This window comes from Malania oleifera, chromosome 12 (assembly GCF_029873635.1).
Source record: "Malania oleifera isolate guangnan ecotype guangnan chromosome 12, ASM2987363v1, whole genome shotgun sequence".
NCBI lineage: Eukaryota > Viridiplantae > Streptophyta > Magnoliopsida > Santalales > Ximeniaceae > Malania > Malania oleifera.
The window spans coordinates 48,330,387-48,352,886 of record NC_080428.1 but is presented as its reverse complement, the minus strand read 5'-3'; the positions used below and the strand labels follow the sequence as shown (position 1 = coordinate 48,352,886).

The following is a 22,500-nucleotide window of genomic DNA, read 5'->3' as shown; positions in this document are numbered from 1 at the left end:
ATCACCTGCTGGGTGACACTACGTAGTACAACATAAGGATCTCCGCCACCCATATTGGAAGGCCCTGCATCATCCCCTCTAGCTTGAGCACTACTACTCCCTAGATCCATCCTGTAAATGATATAAAATAGTTTTAGAACTCTTTCATCATACTCACTAACACACCCAGCAACTAATACCCATAAAATATTCTGCTATAACCATTTCTCTTAACATTCTCAATCTCCATTTAAGATTCAATCCTACCACTTAGAAACAAGAACCGACGATAGTATCTATGGTTTTCTTGAAATCGTCGCCCCAGGAAAAACACAGAAATAACCACAAAACTCCTGCCTCCAAGTCGAAAGATAGAACTCTAAACTCCAATCCCATCCTTTAACAATAACTTATTCATATCCCAATCTACCAATCTCCTATTCTCCTCACAATCCATTCCTATACTTTGGTATTGTATTCCATTGTTTACTAAAGTTGCTAGAACCTAGCAACCTAGGCTTTAATGCCAAACTGTGATGCCCCGATTTGAATACCATTTTTTTTCTTTTCCCATATAAAATATAAATCATATATCGGCCACATTAACCTCTGATACCATAATACATAACCCGACATGAAAGTGGGTAACAGGTACACAATCATACTCATACAAACCTAACAGTGGAAGTCATTTCATATATATATATATATATATATATATATATATATATATATATATCACAACAACCACACATAATAGAGTAATAACCATCCATATATACACGTCTAACACCTTCCTAAAAATAAACACAAAATACTCTTAGGGAATCCTCCATCCCTGACTCAAAACACTCACACTGTCTAGAAAGGGTATCAGCTCCCGTCTATCTCAGAGCTCTATCACCATGTCTATCTCGGTTTCCTGAAATATTTAAATGATTGGGTGAGACACATCTCAATAAGACGGAAAAAATTATCTACAGTGTGTGGCAGTTTGAGATTCATTATATCATAACATATAATCATTTCAATGATAATATCTTCTGAGAAAGATATACCATTCCACATTCATAATCATATAGATATAACACACAAGATTTCATAAGCTTTTACCTTCATTTCCAAAACCATTCAAACGCAACCCATTATGACCAGCAAAGTTCCCAAGAATAGGGAAGCTTACCCGTTCATATAAGTAGCTTCCCTTTGCCCTAATATCGTTTGTATCCTAGCCCTATTAACTCATGTTTGGCTACAACTGATACTTATCAGGGCACTCACCTTACTTTGTAAACTCTCAGGCGAAGTCTCATACTTTGCTTTAATTATTTATAAATCAACTCATGCTATTCCATTTCCCATTTCCATTTTCATTTCCATCTTCTTTTCTTCATTTCCATTTTCTACTAGCTCATAAGTGTCTCGATTACATGCACGTCTATAATTCACGACTTCCCTAAGGATATTTTTCACGCCATGCTTCCCCCTATGGTCAGGGTTGTGCGGCCCGAAGGATAGACCTTACCGCGATTGGTCGACTCCGTTATATCAAAATATTATATCATATATCCCGCGTCTGTAGTACGACTAGCTAGCCTATAGCCCTAATCCAGACTCCAAAGGCACAACAACTCTACTAAAAAGCTCAATCGATTGCCACGCCACATGCTCTAAGAGTCCGTGTGCTTGCACTATCACCACTAGCATTGGTACCATGCTCAATATCACAACCTATGATTAGAGTTTCCATATCCATCCATCAAGGTTATCATTGCCACTTACCCGCAATCATTATGCGGTATTGGCATTTCCCCAATGACATTTCAATATACATATTTCAATATGCACATTTTAGAATTTCACATTTCAATTCTCACAATTCAATATTTATATTGCAGAATTTTACATTGCAATATTTCCCATTCTCATATTCTCATTTTCATATATCAGTACTCACATTTCATCATTCTCATTGCAACATTATCATTGCAATATTCACATTTTCATACTCACATTTCATCTCAAAATAAAATATACATATCTCATTTCACGTAATTCAATATTTCTTAATAACCCACTTGCACATTTCATATTTCATCATTTCTCAAAAGATATATATTTCAGTACATATCATTTTCATCATTTTCCACATTTCAAATCTCATATCTCAATTCACATTTCATAACTTCATATTCTAAAAATAAATCAGTTAACCCAATTTCAAATATCTTTCAGTATAAATCATATGCCACACAAATTTCATCTGATATTTATATCATAATTAATTTCAGGTAAAATACCATATTTCCATTTCTCATATTTTCTCAACCAATAATTTTCAGAAAAGACTGCTATAATTTATTCCCCTTACCTGACTTACTAAGAGGTCTTCTAATACCCTAAAACCTACGCTCGAGAGCATTCATAGCCCAAAAGCCTGAAATTCACATTTACCCCACATTATTCAACTCAATCTCCACAAGATTAATATTTAATATTCCCTAGGCCCTATATACTCCAAATTTACAATTAAAACTAACATTTAACGCCCTTACCTTCATTTTGGAGTGGTGCCCTGGAATCCTAAATTGAAAATCTACTCCACCTAAGTTGCAGAGAATCTTCCTAGGAACCTCGTGGTGGTTCCTGATCATTGATTCAGGCTAAAATGAAGCCAGAATTAGAGAGAAAAGGAAGAGAGAGAGAGTCGTAGGGTTTGGGGGGGGGGGAGAGTGATTTTTTTTTTAATTAAAAGAATGAACTCACCAGACTTCCTTAAAACCACCTTTGGAGAGAAAACCGTCGATGGTTTTCTCTAGCTCTCAGAAAACCGTCCCTGATTTTCTATTTAATCGGCCCAGATACCATTTACATGTTACCGACCTATGGTAAAATCACAAAACCGTCGATAGTTTTATTTTCACTCTAGAAAATCGTCGCCGGTTTTCTCCTCTCCCAACCAAAAACTGCTTTTCTCCAATTTCTTTTATTATTTCATTTTTTTGAGTCTCTACACCCTTGCTCTAGCTAGTAAAACATTATCATCTTCTGAATTCATCTCTTTCCTCTTGGCTAGCTTAGCTTTAGACTATGATTTAGTGGTTACCTCTATTACTACACTTGTGGATCCCCTCACTCCAGCCCAAGTCTACAATCATCTCTTCACTCATTAGTCCATATTAACCCATTAAATTACTAGTCTTACAATAGCTCCTAAATTATTGGCTAATACCACTCTGAAACAACCTGGCAGCAATTCCTCCTGAGGACATGGTTTCTCTCATGGTAGGAGAAGGTTTAGAGGGCATGGTGGTCATGGAAGAAATGGTGGTTGTGGTTTTTCCCCCTACCCACCCTTCTTTCCACCTAATCGCCCACTTGTCAAGTGTATCATAAGCAAGGCCATATAGCCAGCACTTGCTATCATAGGTTTGATTTCAGCTTTCAATCCCCTCCTCCACCTTCCCTCTCGGCTAATTTCATATCAGGACTACATTACCCACAACCTTCTTCCACTCCTATAGACGCTAACTCGTACCTTGATTCAGCTGCTACTCACCACTTCACTCATGATTTTTCTAACATCTCTTTTAATCCTTCTAAGTACAAAGGTGATAAACAAGTTCATGTAGGTGATGGTACTTCCCTTCCTATACATTATGTTGATAGCTCCACCATCCCTTCCACTCATGGCAATCTTCTTCTCTCTAAACTATACATTTCCTTTTAATTTCTATCCGACATTCGTGTGAAGATAATTTTGTTTATTTTGAATTTCACTCTTCCTTTTTCTGTGTGAAGGATTCCCGAACTCAGCAAGTTCTTCTCCAAGGTCCTACTAAAGGTGGCATGTATGTATTTGCACAAATTTCTCCATCTCCTCAAGCTTATGTTGGTGAACGCATCTCCTTAATGCAATGGCATATTCGGCTTGGTCATTCATCCATGCAACTAGTTGAAAAAATAATTTCACAAGTGTCTCTTCCTATCAGGTCTTCCACCTCCTTGGGTTTATGCTCCTCGTGTTGCAAGGCTAAACTCCACCAAGTCCCATATGGTTAATCCTCCTATCGTTCCCTTGCTCCTCTTCATCTTGTATTTTTAGACATCTGGGGTCTTGCTTCGATGCTTTCTTATGGTGGTTTTAGATATTATCTTTCCTTTGTTGATGACTACAATAGGTTTACCTAACTTTTTCCATTAAGATTCAAGTCGAATGTAGTCCCAGTTTTTCTATCTTTCAAGTGTCATGTAGAATGCTCTTTAATGCAAAATTTCATTCCTTAAAATTAGATTGGGTTGGAGAATTTAGATCTCTTAATAAAGTGTTGCAATCGTTTTGTATTTTTCATCGCATTTCTTGCCCATATGCTTACTCACAAAATGGTTCGATCGAAAGAAAACACAAACATATTATGGAAACAGGTTGTGCACTTCTTGCTCATTCTTCTTTACCTCATTCTTACTAGTCTAGATTCCTTTGTCACTACTATTTTCTTAATCAGCTGACTTCCTACGCCCACTTTACATCACAAATCACCATTTGAAGTTCTTTTTCATCAAAAACCAGATTACATGTTTCTAAAAACTCTTGGTTGCCTATGTTGGCCTAACCATAGGCCATATAATTATCACAAAATGAATTTTAGGTCTCTCCCGTGTGCATTTCTTGGATATAGTTCTTCTCACCATGGCTATATGTGCTTCCATGTTCCCATTACTAGATTGTATATCTCCAGGGATGTCTTGTTTGATGAAACCAACTTTCCATTTACTACTTCCATTTCAAGTCCATCTTCAACCTGTCCATCTCAGCCTAACCCGTCCCAAATTCATTTACCCTTCTTTTCTCCCTCTCAATTTGTTAGGCCTTTTTATTTTCCTAACCAACTCTTTACTTGGCCTAGCCTATCTCCAAATCCCAATATCTTTCTTTCACCATCTCATTCTTCTACTCTTGGCCCACAAGCCCACCTTCCTTTAGTCTTACTTGAATCCTCTCCATCATCAAGACCATTTATTATCTCTTCTAGGGCACCCTTAGATTCTTCCTCTCTAGCATCCTCTTTTCCCTTTGCAACCCCTCTCTCTTATGAGATCCCCTCCACCTCCATTCATCCCATGCAAACTAGAGCCAAAGCCAACAAAACTTGCCCCAAAATAAGGACTGACAACACTGTTTCATGGCCTCTGCCTTGTGCCCATACCACTTCCACTGCTGTTGCAAAGGAACCCTTCTTTGTTACTCAAGCCTCTAAATTTCCCGAATGGAGGCATGCGATGCAGCTGGAGTTTGATGATTTTTTGTCCACTAAAACTTGATCACTAGTTCCTCCTACCCCTAATCAAAATATAGTTGGTTGTCGATGGATTTTTAAGACCAAGCACCTGTCCAATGGTTCCATCCAACAACGAAATGCGAGACTGGTTGTTAAGGGCTATAGTCAACTTGAAGGCTTCAACTACAATGGAACTTTTAGCCCTGTGATCAAGCCAACTTCCATTATGTTAGTTCTCTCCATTGCAATCTCTTGTGGTTGGTCGATTCACCAGTTGGATGTCCAAAATGCCTTTTGTGCGGGACTCTTGATGAACATGTTTTTATGACTCAGCTGTTTGGGTTTATACACCCTCAATTTCTTCACTATGTCTGCAAATTTAAGCTTTATATAGCCTTAAACAAGCTCCATGTGCCTGGTATGCGTGACTCAGCTCTCAACTGTTGGAGTTGGGTTTTTCTGTTTCAAAATTAGACACCTCACTATTCATTTATTGACATCAATATGTGGTTGTATATTTTCTAGTCTATGTGGATGATATAGTGCTTACTAGTTCCAGTCCAAGTGTTTAGCTCATCTTATTTCTATTTTATGCACTAATTTTCCCCTCAAGGATCTGGGGCATTTACACTATTTCTCGGGTCTTGAATGTCGCCATGATTCTACTAGACTCATGATTTCTCAAAGGAAATATATTTTGGATTTGCTCAAGAAGATGAACATGTTGAACTGTAAGTGAGTTAGCAGCTCTATGTCTCCTTCCACTAAGTTGTCTGCTTTTGACTCCACTTATGTGGAGGATCCTACCTTATATCAAAGCGTAGTATGTAGTTTGCAGTTGTACTCTTCACCAGGCCACATCTTGCTTTCTCTGTCAACCATGTTTGTCAGTTCATGCATGTCCTATACTTATCTCATTGGCAGAGTGTTAAGCGTATTTTTACGCGACTTGAAGCATACACTTCATTATGGTCTATTTCTGCAATCATCTTCGACTCCTGGTCTAGTTGTAACTCCGATGCAGGATGGGAAGGGTGCCCCAATGACAGAAAGTCGACTGGTGGCTATTGTGTATTTTTTGGGAAAAACTTGGTCTTATGAAGCCTTAAGAAACAATCTACTATAGCCAGATCAAGTATGGAGGCAGAGTATAAGGCCCTTGCTCATGCCACGTGTGAGTTGTTGTGGCTTCAATATCTCTTGTTAGAATTGGGAATTTTCTTATATATCTAAACCTCCTACTCTTTACTGTGATAATCTAGAAGCAACTTACCTATCCATTAATCCTGTGTTACATTCTCATATCAAACATGTGGATATTGACTATAATTTTGTATGAGATCGAATTCAAGCTAAAACTCTTTAGGTTTCTTTTCTCTCAAGCAAGGATCAGCTTGCTGATATATTTACCAAGCCCTTGTCTATTTTCAAATTTTCAACACTTAGATCAAGCCTCATTGTTCTTCTAGACATGCTTGGCTCACAGGGGCGTATTAGCACTACTTTTGCCATACAAGATCAACTCTGAATGGACACCTCATCTAGTAATACTGAAAATGTGTCAAACTATAATGCTCAAGAATAATTTTTAGTTATACACATGTAAATATTTTATTTGTTGTGGTGAAATTTGTTGCAAAGAATATTCTGATCTTGTTGTATATAAATTGCACCTGTGTCAATGTAATCAGTGTGCAAAGAATTCAATAATAATTTTTCATTTTCATTTCTTTCTATTTGTTGTTTCATCAAAATAATACAAGTTCACAAAATATTACAACATTAAAACCAGTGTTTGGAAAATAATCAGAACTCATAAACACATAAGTTATTTCAAAACAAGAAAATGGAATGCTTCCTCCATAGAACTTGCCTCACAAGAGAGTCAAAAAATTCTATTTAGGCATCACAAGGCATGCCAGAATACCATTTATCTTGCACTTGTGGGTGAAACAATGACAAATGTACTGCTGCATGCATAATTTGGTCTGTCATAGATTCTCCTTTTATTTATAAAAATGCACAAAAAATGAATTCTTAAAATCTTTTTTTCCACATAAAAAAATAAATAGAAGATAAATTACACGATAGGCCTTGGGCTTTGCCTTGTCCCTTGGACATCTTAATTTCATATCAAAATTATTGCATTTGAATCTTAGAAAGAGTAAAAATGAATATGGAAAATGGATTACCTTTGTGTACTTTAGAAGTTAGAACCAATAAACCTTGAATGGACTAAAAAAAGGCCCTACTCTCAATAGTCTAGTACTCAGATATTCTTTCAAGTTACTCATAGTTTGATGCTTGATCTCCTGTCCTCCAAAATATGCTTCATTACTCTTCTATTCATTGGTGGCTGTTCTTTGCCATTTTTAATGAGCTTTACTTTTTATAATGACTTAATCATCTTTCACATCTTAATTTGATATTTTTAAAAACTAAATTTGAGTTTGTGAAATTCGAGTTAATGTGCTGGTTAAGTTACCAAAGCTTAACGGATGAAAAATTTTCAATTCTACATCAAATAAGGTGGTAAAATAAGTCAAAGGATTAGGTTCAAACAAATTAAGATTTAGTTTGATGCTTATATGACATTTAAAAAAGAACTTATAGAAGAATTTATTGAAAAGGAGTTAATGAGATTGTTATAGTAGTTGTTTGCCCTCTAATGAAAAAGGAGTTGTTAAAAAGAAAATAAATAAATTTTAAATGTTAGGTTAAAAAGTTCTAAAGTTTCTAATCCTAAAAATATCTAAAATGATTTTAAAAATATGTATTTTTTAAAAATGTAATTCATGTACTTATAATTTTGTACAATCAAATGGAATAATTTGTTAAGAAAAAGTTGACTTTTAACTTTTAGAAACTTTGAATTTATAGTTTTAAACTAGTAGCCAAAATTTAAGTAGGTTAAGATTTGAATTGCTAACTCCACCTGTGATGCACTTAATGTCCTAATTTTTTCACACACAGCCGGTCCCAAGCTCGGGTTAAGGAGGAGGGTTGTGTTAGGTAGCTGACAGCCAGCATAAAGTTTGTTAGATCACTATGATATGAATTTTTTTTGAATATTTTTTGGGGCATCCCTTACAAGCGACATGTTGCACTTGAACCACCCGAGTGTAGCAAAAAGTAGGCAAGGGTGGGCTAGGTCGTCTCCTCGAAGCGACGCGCCGTGTTGGCGCCCGAGTACGGTGTCAAATATGCAAGGGTTCCTGCATCATTCTGGATGTGGGCAGGTAAATAAATTAATTCGGGAAATTAGGATTAGATTAGTAACTTGGAATATAGGGACACTCATGGGTAAAAGAATGGAAATTTTGGATATAATGTTAGAAGAATAATTAATATAATTTTCCTTCAAGAAACTAAGTGGGTGGGGGAGAAAGCTAGAGAAATCAATAAATCAGGATTTAAACTTTGGTACACTGGAAAAGAAAAACATAAGAATGGGGTAGACATTATTATAGAAAAAAACTTAAAAGATAGCGTTGTGGATGTAACTAGAGTAAGAGATAGAATTATAAAAATCAGGATGGTATTAGGACGAGAGATAATAAATATCATTAGTGCTTATGCACCTCAAGTTGGCTTAGTAGAAAATCTTAAGAGACACTTTTGGGAAGATATGGTTAGTATTATACAAGGCATATCGGGGACTGAGAAAATATTTATAGGAGGAGATTTGAATGAACACGTTAGAAGAGATAATAAAAATTATGAGAGGATACATAGAGGATATGGATATGGAGAAAAAAATGAGTCTGGGGAGATGATCTTAGACTTTGCTATGTCATATGATTTTAGTATAATGAATACTTGCTTTAAGAAGAGAGAAGAACACTTAATAACCTTTAAAAGTAGACAAAATAGAAGTAAAATAAATTTTTTTTTTAACTAGGAGGGTAGATCGTTTATCATGTAAGGATTGTAAAGTTATTTCAGGTGAAAGTCTAACCACACAACATAGAATCTTAGTGTTAGATATATGTATTAAAAAATGGAAGAAAAAAGATAAAATAAACCAGTGTAAGAGAACTAGATGATGTAACCTAAAAGAAGAAAATATAATAAAATTTAAAAATAAAATAATCAAAGATGGGGATTGGACCTTAGAGGATGGGATAAATACAAATACTCTTTGAAATAGATTAGCTAGCTCTATTAAAAAGATAGCAAAAGAGATTTTAGGTGAATCAAAGGAAAGATTTTCGAATAGCAAAGAGAGTTGGTGGTGGGATAAAGATGTACAAAAAATCATAAAGACAAAAACAATTTGGTATAAAACGTGGCAAAAATGTAGAAACTGAGATAACTTTAAAAAATATAAAGAGGCAAAAAAAGATACAAAAAGGGCCGTTAGTGAAACTAAATATAGATCATTTAATAGTTTGTATGATAGATTAGGTACAAAAGAAGGGGAAAGAGATATTATTAAACTTGCTAAAGTTAGAGAAAGGAAGAGCAAGGACTTAGGAAATGTAAAATGTATAAAAAGTGAGGATGATATTGTCTTGGTTAAGGACAAAGATATTAAATAAAGATGGTGAAGTTACTTTAGTAAATTTTTTAACGAAAACCAAATAGAAGGCATAAACTTAGAATTTGCAAAATTAGAGTTAACGAAGTTAAGTTAGCACTAAAAAAGATGAATAATGGGAAAGCTATGGGACCAGATAACATCCCAATTGAAGTTTGGAAATGCTTGGACGATGACGGAATTATATGGTTAACTAATTTATTTAATACAATTGTAAAAACTAAGAAAATGTCAAATGAATGGAGGAAAACACTTTAATACATATATACAAAAATAAATGAGATATTAAAATTGTAATAAATATCGTGGAATTAAACTTATGAGTCATACGACAAAACTATGAGAAAGGGTAGTTGAACAAAGATTAAGGTTAGAAACAAAAATCTCGGAAAATCAATTTGGTTTTATGCCTAGAAGATCTACCACAAAAGCTATTTATCTTTTAAGAAGATTAATGGAAAAGTTTAGGGAAAGAAGAGAGACTTGCATATAATACTTATTGACCTTGAGAAAGCATATGATAGGATACCTAGGGAAGTTCTATGGTGGGTTTTAGAAAAAAATGGTGTATGTTGTAGATATACCGATGTCATTAAGGATATGTACGATAAAGTAATGACTAGTGTAAGGACTTTAGATGGAGAAACTAGAGAACTTCCAATTACCATATGTGTACATCAAGGATCTACTTTGAGTCATTATCTTTTTGCTTTAGTGATGGACCAATTAACTAAGAGTATTCAAAAGGAGGTTCCATGGTATATGTTGTTTGCAGATGATATTGTATTAATTGACAAAACTAGGGACGAAGTAAAGACTGAGTTAGAATTATGGGGAGAAGCTTTAGAATCTAGAGGCTTTAGGATAAGTAGAAATAAAATAGAATATATGAAATGTAATTTTAGTAATGATAGGAGGAATATTGGAAACAAAGTTAAAATTGATGATGAAGAAATAGATAGCACTTGTAGATTTCGATAACTTGAATCTATTATGCAAGCTGAAGGAGAAATTGAAGATGATGTAATGCATAGAGTTAAGGTAGGTTGGGTAAAATGGAAAAGTGCTTCAAGTGTGCTATGTGATCATAGAATACCCTTAAAATTGAAAGGGAAGTTTTATAGGACAGTTATAAGACCAGCTATGCTATATGGATCAAAATGTTGGGCAACAAAAAAACATAATATCCAAAAAGTAAAAGTTGTCGAGATGAGAATGCTTAGATGGATGAGTGGTATAACATTGAAAGATAAATTAAGGAATGAACATATTTGTGGTAAGTTAGGTGTAACTCCTATAGAAGATAAGATAAGGGAGAGATGACTCAGATGGTATGGACACTTGTAACGTAGGCCTTATAAGGCACCTGTGAAGAAGAGTAACTTAGTTATTGTGGGGGGCAGTAGAAGGGGTAGGGGTAGACCTAAAATAACTTGGGAGAAGATAGTGAGTAAGGATTTAATATCCTTGAATCTATTAAAAGAAATGGTTTATGATCGCATAAATTGACGGAAAATGATTCATATAGTCGAACCCACTTAGTGGGACTAAGACTTGGTTTTGTTGTTGTTGTTGTTGTTGTAAGATTTGAATTGCTCATTTATAAAAGAGAGATTAAAATTTAAAGTGATATCTATCAAATTAACTGATAGATTATAAATTAATATGCATTTATAAATTATAATAAATTTTTGCACATTTTCTCTAATATTTTAACATATTTAATTAGAACTGAAGCATATTTTGCCAATTAATTTTGAAAAATATTTTTTTAAATAATAACATTTTTAGGAAATAATCTCTCTCTCTCTCTCTCTCTCTCTCTCTCTCTCTCTCTCTCTCTCTCTCTCTCTCTCTCTCTCTCTCTCTCTCTCTCTCTCTCTCTCTCTGTTTATTTAAAATATAGTAATTGAACTTGAACTCATTTTACTCATTATTTTACACAACTAGCTTGGGTTTGACTCACTACTACTTAAAAACTCATTTCTAGTTTCCATAAAATGGATAAAAGGTCATTTTATAAACCATGGGTTAATTAAAAATCTTTCAAAATTCATATTGGATTTTAATTTAAAAGTTCGCGAAAGGTTAGCTTTTGTTTATGACAAAATGAGTAGCTTCCTAACATGACTGTCCTATTTTATATGCATTGAGAAAAGATGGATTGTAATTGTATTGCAATATCTGAAAACATATCTTTTTTTTTATTTTTTTGGATTACCCACCAGGTACCCACGCGTCCGTTTTACGGTCCACGTAACTAATCCTGCGCCCCTTGAAGTTGACCCCACAACTCCAAAGGGAAGGTAAATTCAGGAGTCCAGGGGCGGAAACGAGTTCAAGAGGGTTTGAACACCTGACCTCATGAAAGACACTCCTGAAAACATATCTTGAGGGCATCTTAAGATGCTCGTGGCATTGCTACAAATATACAAATCAAAATTGTGAAAATATACATCCCCAATTAAGATGTGATATGATTGCATTATGCTACTTTCCTTCTCTACATTAATGTTGACTCGTGTAAATGGGGGTTAGATGAAAATTGAATTTTATTTATAAAAAAAATACTGAAGATTGCTAATGACCTTAAAAGCTTATTTATACACCCATAATCCTAAATTATATAGATTGTTCTTTTAATAACTCATAAAATATTTTTAAAATAAAATTTAGATGCTAAATTAGAAAATAGGATTACCATAGACCACCATAAAATTCAAATAAAGAAATTCAAAAATTAAAATATGACAAAATAATAAAAATTTGTCATGGACCACCAAATATAAGGTCCAAAAAAAAAAAAAAAAAACAAAAACAAAAAACAAATCCTATGTTCTGCACATGAAACTAATTACCCTGTTCAACTCTGTACAACCTTTTTGTCATAATGCCCATATGCTGTACATCTTGTAACTCCTACTTTATTATATATGTTTGAAGTTAGTCCGAAAAAATATTATTTTCTTTGGAGAAAACTTACCAATATAGAATTGTAACTTACCCTTGCCGTCCCACCCTCATAAGAATATAAAATTATTACCTACCCTCGTCGTCCACCAATTTGCCACCGGGCATTGCAGGTAACGTGTGCTCTAAATTATCACGCCAACAATAGGGACCTACAACCTAGTAGCCCCCACTGGTGGTGGTTAGGGTTCAAGCCACCGTCTTAAGCTTTCAGACTTCTGTAATAATGCAGCCTGGCAAGCATAAAAGATTTCTGAGCAACCCCCGTGGAAAAACAGTATTAGAGGATCAAGGACTATGTGACCGTTATATATGGTCCAGTCCTTGCCAACGGATATATGATAACAAAAAAAAAAAAATTGATATTTGCACAAACTGCTTTATCAAGGAATCTACAGGAAATCAATGCACATTGACTGCCCACCATTGTCCGTTTCGGGATCGACTTTAGACCAGCTTTGGTGAATCGATTATAGGTCACTGGGATGGATTGACCCTAAAACCGGAGTGGAACTGTAAAAAACCGGTTCTCAAAAATCCGGATCGGAGCCTGGTTGGTAGGACTTGGAACCACACAAGAAGCCAGTTGATACTGGTTTCTGCTCATTCAAGTCATTTCATGCATCTTTTGTGTATTGAAATTCTGAGAACGAAAAATTATCCTGCTATCTTACTAATGCTTTGCTGCTATCTTCATTCATTTATGCATAACCAATTAATACAGTACACCTTGATCTTTACACACTGTTCAGCTTCAAAGGTCCATGAAAAGATTAATGCAAAGTGTTTTTAAGACATTCAAAACTGGCTTCTAGAGTGATAAAAGTAACCAAAAAGTTTCCACTCATGCAAGAGGTAAGGTACGAATCTACAGAAATTCCAGTTCGAATACTCATAATATTGAACCCAAAATTCTGGCAGGCTTCCTTGTGATACATATCTGCTCAACAATCAATGGATATACAGCTTTGGGTGAGGGTTGAATCATTAACGTTACTTACGAATGGGTTGATCTTCACCCATACTAGGGAGAAGACAGAGGCCAACAGCACTGACCAGAGAACAACAATGGTTGGGGTACGGTTCTGCCGACCCATGAGCCCCTTGAGGAATGGGTAGAGATGGAGGATCACCCAAAAGGCGAAGAAGACCTTCCCAAAAAGAGGACCCCAAGCTTCATAACCTTTGTTCAGAGCATCGGAGAATCCAGCTACAACACCTACCATGTTGACAATGAGAAGGGTTGTTGGCGGGATCAGCAGCGTTGTCCACTTGATAATGTAGAGCTCCCCAAATTCTGCATCATCCGCAGCTTTTGCTGTTACTGTAAAGTTGGTGTCAACACCAGCTAGCATCTTCAGAAATCCTTGGAAGACAGCAAAGAGATGGGCTGAAACGCCTCCAATCACCCAGAACTGCTCGTTACGCCACAAGTCTTCAATGCTGACTCCACTCCACCGCAGCTCGAGCACACTGGTTGCAATAATGGAAAGGAAGAGGCCTAGAAACCAGATGCTCGCTACATTGGAGAGCTGAAACACATTAGAAGTCACTTGAGTTGGTGGTCTCATCATAAATTGACTTTTAAAAAATGTGCTATAAGCCTAGAAGAAAAATGGATAGTGCTAACTGACAAACATCTCAGCCAGTAAAACATAAAAGCAGTACTACAGCAAATTTGTGTTAGCTTGAAAATGGAAGATACAAAAAAATTACCGTTGGTATGATGAATTTTCCAGTCAGAAGGCATATTGCAGGCAGTGAGCAGTATGCAATGAGAGGGAGAGATGTGAAAGGGTAAACAATGGTGTTTATGTACGCCAATCTCTGAAGCCATTTGAGGCGGCCTCCTCCATAGCCATACCAGAGAGGGCAGTGTCTGCTCAGGAAGATCTCCACAGACCCAAGGGCCCATCGGAGAACCTGGTGCAGCCGATCAGACAAGTTGATGGGTGCAGATCCTTTGAAAGCAGGTCTTAAGGGCATGCAGTAAATTGACCTCCATCCTCGGCAGTGCATCTTGAAACCTGTTAAAATATCCTCAGTGACGGATCCGTATATCCATCCAATCTGAGAAGATAGAATTTAAATATTGGAATATTTTCAACATATGTGAAAGAAATATCAAGCAAAATGCACTTGACAGCAACTAGAGTAAAAGACTTAATAAGTTAAATGCATTTAAACTAATTATGAACAGATCCTAACAAAAGGGAACTGCTAATTGAAGATAAAACCACAACATAACTTGGGCAGGAAAACTCAAATCAGTATTTTCTCCTTCCTGCATAACATTTAACTAGTGATGAATCAGCTTGTCCCGAGCCTGGGAAAACAATCCGAACTCGAAGATATATTAAAAATAATGAAGTCCAGATCTAATCCTATTCACCAAGATCCTATTGGCTCCTTTCGATTGTTATGTTTCAAAAGCTTCAAGAATGGTTCCAACTTGTAATAGAAGGACAAGAATTAAAAATCGCACCTCCTTTCCCCATTCTGTCTTCTCTTCATAACCACAGCTTATGACATGAATTGCTTCTTTGATTAGTGTTGATGGGTTGGCAGATTCAGCCACTCCTCCATTTTCCATAAGTGTAGACTCAATAAATACAGTAGATAGGCCAAACGTTTTCTCGAAACTCATCTGGGAGATCAGTAATGATCTCTCATATTCATCATAATCTGCAGGAGAGTAGCATGTCTTTGTTATTGTATCTGTCAACTGTGTCTTTTACCTGGTTGTATGAAAGAAGCAGACTTACTATCAATTTCCCTGAGGTTAAAGATGGCAGCATCAAGATCTTCCCGTTTCACGTCACGATTAATCTCTGAGAGATCTTTGGTGGGTTTCTTGGACCGGCCACAACAACAACAACAGCCGCACCATGAGCACAAGGAAGAAGCTTTGGGTAAGCTGGGCATAGATGGAGGTCCATAACCATAGAGTGCTTGCCTATTGAAAACACATCCAGTCCCCACATAAACTGGTCCTTGAAGGCCATCCAGTCCTTTCATGTTAACCTGAAATTTAAAACAATAAATTCTCAGAAGGGATATAATTCTTCTTGTTATGCAGCAGCCTAGATTTAAAACAGAGTGCTTTGCAATTTAATTTCTCTCAATTACCATTACAATGATTGTTTCTTTTTCTCTTTTTGAAACTGCTTCATTATTACATACTAATATGCCAACATTCAGCTTGATGGAAAGATATTTGATGTTTTCCATGAGTTCTACCTATCTTGGATCCTGATGAGGCAGAATTTATAATTTCTGCTGGATTATGCGGATGCAACAAATGTTAAATTTCTCTTTTCACTCAGCTTAAATCTCCAAAAAATCAACAAATGCTCTCATTTGAATTTGGAAGCCAGTTTTAAGAGGTTCGAGAAAGAAAAAAATTAAAACAGATGAGTTTCCAACCTTTTCCCCCCATGGATTATTTGATGGTTAGGTTGAGAGAAACAAAGATCATTATTAGCATATGGAAATTTTATGCTAGCTGTAAGCTTACATCAAAGAAAACTATATTGCGGTTAGCATATCGGTCACTGCGATCAATGCCATCAAACCTCTGAGGGAACTGCACATAGCATACATCTCTACCAACTTGGGGGTCCATCAAGAAACACATCGCCTCACGAATGGCCTTGCTATTATTAACATAGTGATCACAATCAAGGTTGAGGATGTAGGGAGCATTTGTGAGAACTGCAGACACCCGTACCTGTAGGAAATCATTTGTTGAAGTATAAATGAAACTAGAGACTTAAAATTGTGTGAGATAATTGTTTACTAGGGTATGCAGGTAGACATACCAAAGCATTCTCAGCACCAGCTTTTTTGTGGTGTTGATAACCAGGCCTCTTCTCTCTTGAGACATAAACCAGTCGGGGAAGTTCATTTCCCTCTATGTCATGGGCACCGCTGTGTCCAAGAAAAACCTGAAAAGGGCAAAACAGTAGTCTTATTTTTAAGGTTCAATTTTCAATTTTCAGAATGTGATACTCTATGAAGATGATTCAGTAAAGAAACATATAAATAAAGTGAGACCCTTGCTCAATCAAATTTGCAGCAATTTGTCGAATAGTAGAAATAAATGAAATTCACTCAAAGAAAAAATTCTGTTTTTCATTTATGTTTTTTCTGGAACAACAGCACAAAGTGCCTATTTTATTCTACAGTTGGGGAAACTGCAAGAGAAGAGAAAATTTTACATTGCTTTGTAATGCTCTTAAAAAAGGGGGGGGGGGGGTGGCATTGTCTTTGAACATACAAAACATTTTATTCAGAAAAAAGACACTAATCAAATGCCCAACTTAAAATGAACCATATGAAGACATAATCGATACTCCAATTGCAAAATATTGAACAGGAAGTAGAGCATTTATCTGTCGAGAGAGACATCATCCAATAGAGAACTGAAGAGAGGTGGTGTAATATGCGTACAAAACAAATGCATAATACCTACTGAAAAAAGTGCATATTCAAGAAAAGAAGTGCAAGAAACAAGGCATAAGTCCCTGTATCATCACAAAAAAAATCCAGTAAGTAAAATAAGTAGATAATTGAATAACCTGAATCATGCCAGGGTGGTCTCGTGAGTTATTTCCAGGCCAAGGTGTTCCATCTTGCATTGTCCAGCCTTCTTCTGGTGTTTTCTGAGCCTTTGCCACTAAGGCGTTTACACGAACTTTGTATTCTTCATAATCCCTCTAATAAATTGAGGACCAATTATGAGATGTCTGCTTTCAGTGATCAATAAATAACTAATGGCAACAACTAATATATCATGTCATAGCATCAGTCTAAGTGAGGGCCTGTTTGGGACAACTTTGTTTTTGAAGTGATTTAACAGTACAAAATTACACGATGCTAACATGTGCAACAATTTAGTTGGGAAGTGTTGATTGATTTAAAATCAGCTTCCATGGGACCTTCAACAGTCACTTCTTCCTAAAATCATTTTAGGTTCAAAATACATTTCCAACTTGAATAATGTGACTTGCCAACCAAGTTATTGAAGGCTAGCTAATTTTACAGTATGGAGTCACTTTTAAGTTTTAATGGAAAGCTGTTCCAAACAAGCACTAATATATGCGAGGACCATTCAAGGGTTGCAAATGGAGGAGGTTCAGAGGCTTACTTTCATCGCTCTTCTCTCCTTCACAAAAGAGGGTTGCACTTTATCCTTCAGGTAATCAATCTTCTGTGAGAAGTAAAACTCAGGAGCACGTGGTTCAATTGAAAACTTTTTGCAAAATGGTACCCATTTCCTTGCAAACTCAGCCGTCTCAACAAGAGATTCAAAAGAGAGCATGGCTGCACCATCATCAGATACATAACAGGAGACTTTTTCAACTGGGTAGTCCACGGCAAGGATAGAAAGCACAGTATTGGCAGTGATCAATGGTGGTTCTTTTAATGGATCAACTGTACTCACAAAAAAATCTACAGCAGCAAGCTCACAGGGTTCACCCTCTCTTTCAAACCTGGCATGGCAACCAAAAAAGGAAAAGGTCATTTTCAGGTGAATATCAAGCTCTTAATATTTACAGTTGAATTCATAAAGTAGGTGAAATGTATTTAACCTCTAGCCCTGAACTGATATTCCAAATATATGATATATTCTAAATCTTTTCATAGCCTCACTGCATTTTCTTGTATGCCCGGAAAACTCATCCTTGACTTAGCTGACTAGAAACTTTATTCTCTAGTTAAAAGTCAGGTACTACGTTTAATTATTTGAGCTTGTATATAAAAATCAAGTTCAAAAACATATTGATTTAATGTTTGTGACCAAAATTCAAAATACCATCTCCAGTTAAGTGAGACAAGCTTGAATTCAAAGAGTATGGATGCCTCTTCTTCTTTCCTTAATCATTTAAACCCATTAACAATACATATGTAAGCCTTGCAGTTAAGGATGAATACCTTGCAGATAGATTGTCAAGATATGTTTCCCTATTTATGGGATACCATTTAGGGAATTGGTCCAACACCCAAGAAACAGCAAACCAGATCTCACAAATAATAGAAGTAAGCCACAAACCAAGAGCACTATCAACAGGATTTGTAACTCTATAATGGAAGAAAAGACCAAGTATGATCAATCGCATGATAATCACAAATCTGTACGGGGTGATTCGGTTGCGTGGAAGTGGAATTATTCTTGAAAGTGGCTGTGCCGCCTCTGAAGGTCTGCACAAGTATTTAGCCCATATCAGTAATACATAAACCAGTCCGTCAAAACTGAACAGACATAATAAAGCATTTGACAAGTATATCTAAAAACGATTTCACTCCTTTTGATAAAATTGCCACGTTTAGCTGATAAACAGGGAAAATTTCAGAAAAAGCAAAATTTTTTTAAAAACAAAATGACAGAAAATGGGATCATTCTACATAATACCTAAATTGTGAAAACCCATGTTATTTCATGCTAATTTGAATTTAAATGAAAAAACAGAAATTCTTGCAATAATTTTTCTGATTTCATGGTGAAACTCCCAGATTAATGGCATTTAGTAAGAAATGAATCGTTTCAAGATGAAAAAACTATCAAGCACCACCATTTCATCAATGCTGTTAGTAAGGTTCTTTGCTTTCATTAACCAAATGCACAGTCCAACCACCAATCATCCATATCAGATGCATAGCATGATAAACATCGAGCATTGGAAGCAGCCTCAAGTAATGCATGGAAGGCAAATATTTCATGAACGAACTGAAATCCAAGTCCTTTTCTCCTTGAAGTAATTGTATAATAGATCTTTTATACCATTTTTTTAATATATTTTTCTTTACCACATGATGGTCTGATCATACCCAAGTTTTCCTTGTACTTACTGTTTTTCCTCCATTTGCTCCTCTGGTGGAACTTGAGCTTCTTTTTCAGCCTTGCTTGTTGCCTTTTTCTTCTTGTTCTTTTTATCCTTCCAACTTTCTACCCTATTTTTCCAAATGGGATTCCCGGACTCGTCATTCAATTCTGCAACAAAACAATAAGAATAAGCTAGCAGCAAAATTACAGAAATGAAAAACTGAGTGATTAAATAAATTGAAAGATGGGAGAAATATATTATTACTCACCACTGTCCACTGTGGAAACACTGCTGACATGCCTAGCGTGAATACCATTTCCCTGGACCAACCAAGATGAATGACAAAAAGATATGGCCTCATAACATGGTGAAGTTTTGTAAATAATAAAAATACACAAACTATTTAACCAGTATTAAAAGAAAATCCTGAAAAGAAAATTAAATTTATTTCAATTTTCTCAATATTAGAACATCACCCTTAGTTACGCCCTTATTCAATGGCAAAAGAATCAAAGTAAAATGACACTCATACCTGATTATTGGGGTGAGCTGCCACTGTGGAATGATTGTCAGAAACATCTGTCTTAACATCAGCCATTGCTCTGTTCTCTGAAGACATAGCCATCCATACTTTCACCATCGGATATAATAAAAAAGAAGCCACAGTATTCCCAAAGTAAACAAACCATTATCAAGTAGAAGATCAAACATCCGAAAAATGACATCCAGATTCCGAAGACGTGTAAAAAATTCTTTAAAATTATCAACACAAATGCTTGTAGCTCATGGTTTGAATCTCAACAGTAAAAATTCATTTAATTATCAAGATAAATGAACCAAAAGAAATAAAAATGCTCTAGAAATACAGGCTTTTTTGAAGCATTCTTTGTCATTTCATTCATTCTTTCCAAGAAGCAAAAGAAGAATCCATGCAGCATTATGGAAGGGAAAAGCATAATTGTAATCCCAATCTAATCCATGCAAATATTAATACTTGATGTTATGCAATTGTCGGCACTCTCTGTTTTAGATCAACTATATTTTTTTATCTCTTTTCAAAAATAATCCAATAATCCATGCATATTAACTATCACCTTATGAAGCTAGTGCAGCCCATCAATATTATAGCATCCAGGGAGTCTTTCGTGTGCAAGCTTGTTATATATTAGCAAGCATCAAGTTGACCCAAAAACTTAATTCATTAGTATTTGGGCCCATCTATGTACATAAGGCACTACTCTTTCACTGTCTTTTCCAATGTAAGCTCTGATACTAAGAAAATATTATTGATACCATTGTGCAAGACGTGTTGACCCATTCATTTGACTGATTAGACATTTATGACTGTTTGTAGTCTGACATAATGAACACGAGGCAGAACCACATTGGTCCTAGCGTACCAATCAGCATGCTGACTGGTACACCAAGCAAACTGAATAGCTCTCCTACTTGTTTGCAATGAGAGAGTCTTTGCACATGATCTTGAAACACATGGGTAAGTGCCACCTTGATCTAAATACTTAAATTTTTAGGCTCATCCATGTAAATAAAACACTACATCCACCCTCTTTTCTGATGCCACACAATTGAAAAGTGAAATTACCAAAAATATTCACCAGGAATTGTCAATACACATACATGTATATGTATGTTCTTACTCCAAATTTTGAGCAGCAAAGGGTGGGCAGTCACCACCATAAATGAGCGACAATTGGAAGGAAGCAAGCCAGTAACCAGAATTCAAATTACCATCCCAAAGATTTGTGCCTCTGGGATACATTTAAAAAAACAAAAGGAATTCGGACAATAAAGTTGGAGCAGAGGTTTGAATACAGAAATCATTAAACCAGACCCAAATTAGAGAAGTTCAAGAGGGATAGAAAGATACCATCATAAGGAGCACCACACCTCATGCAGACTCTGCGCCCTTCTTTGATCTCGTAATCAAAACATGGCTTGCAAATGGGGAAATTGCATTCATGGCAGGCCACAAACACCTCCCCATTCGAATCAAACCCCATTGGCTCCCCGCAGTTGTTGCACAGAGGAACCCCAGATTCCATCATTTTGATAATCAAACACCCTAACCCTTAGAAACCCAGAACACCAACGTAACCCGTACAAGATTTTCTGCCTCCCTTCCCCTCTTAATCTCTCTGAGCTCCCAGTTTCCTTCCTTCTTTCTTGTATGGAAAAAACCCCAATAACCCTAGCTAGGGTACGCTGCTGCCCATGAGAAGGTACTGGTGCAAGCATTTTTGTAATGGCGATAAGGGGTAGAGGGTGACGGTTGGTAGGGCACGGAGGTTGGGGCGTTGGTATCGCCCTTCTGCTTTCGGAGAGAGAGGTGAGAAGCAACATCTCTGTTTTTTTTGCAGGGAAGATTTGAAAATTTGCGGGAGGTTTAAGGAAGGGTTCGGTTGGGCGGGGTACATCTTAACAAACCAGCCTACGCTCGCAAGTCATTTCCGAGAAGTCCAAGCTTTGGCAGAGGGGAAGGTTGAAGGTGAAGCCGGCCTTGGCTGAGGTTAAGGGTATCGTTGTAAGACAGAAGTGATCATTTGAGCCTAAATGTCATCAAATCCTTAATCCTATGGGGGATTTTGCATAGGTTTAATACATAAGTTGTTCATTAGGTTAATTTATGAGTTATTCACTAGGGAACTTCTACAATTATAGAAATAGTTGCACTTCATTATTGCATTAGTTAAAATTTTGAATTTCCTTTTTGATATAGTTTTCAAGTTAAAGTGAATTGTGTAGTGTCATAATCTTACATAGGAAAAGGGTACAATGCTATAAAAATGTGAGGATAGAACAATATTTCATTAATTTGAATTTAATGGTTACAAAGAAAGGGATTTAACTATTGTTTTTTATGGTATTTTGAGTTAAAATGTTTGTA

The 22,500-nt window shown here is 36.0% G+C and overlaps 1 protein-coding gene across 1 annotated transcript; it reads right to left on the bottom strand.

Annotated features, from left to right (window-relative positions):
• Positions 1-13,438: 13,438 nt before the first annotated feature.
• LOC131144592 (cellulose synthase A catalytic subunit 8 [UDP-forming]) lies at positions 13,439-22,129 on the bottom strand. Its single transcript, XM_058093317.1, has 13 exons — positions 21,484-22,129; positions 20,128-20,204; positions 19,864-19,915; positions 19,621-19,762; positions 18,706-18,972; positions 17,918-18,263; positions 17,349-17,486; positions 16,590-16,715; positions 16,286-16,498; positions 15,534-15,792; positions 15,254-15,453; positions 14,485-14,838; positions 13,439-14,300 (listed from the first exon to the last, which is right to left on the bottom strand). Exons 1-13 carry the CDS (start codon positions 21,659-21,661, stop codon positions 13,713-13,715), a joined length of 2,940 nt encoding a protein of 979 aa, XP_057949300.1. The 5' UTR covers positions 21,662-22,129; the 3' UTR covers positions 13,439-13,712.
• Positions 22,130-22,500: the final 371 nt, after the last annotated feature.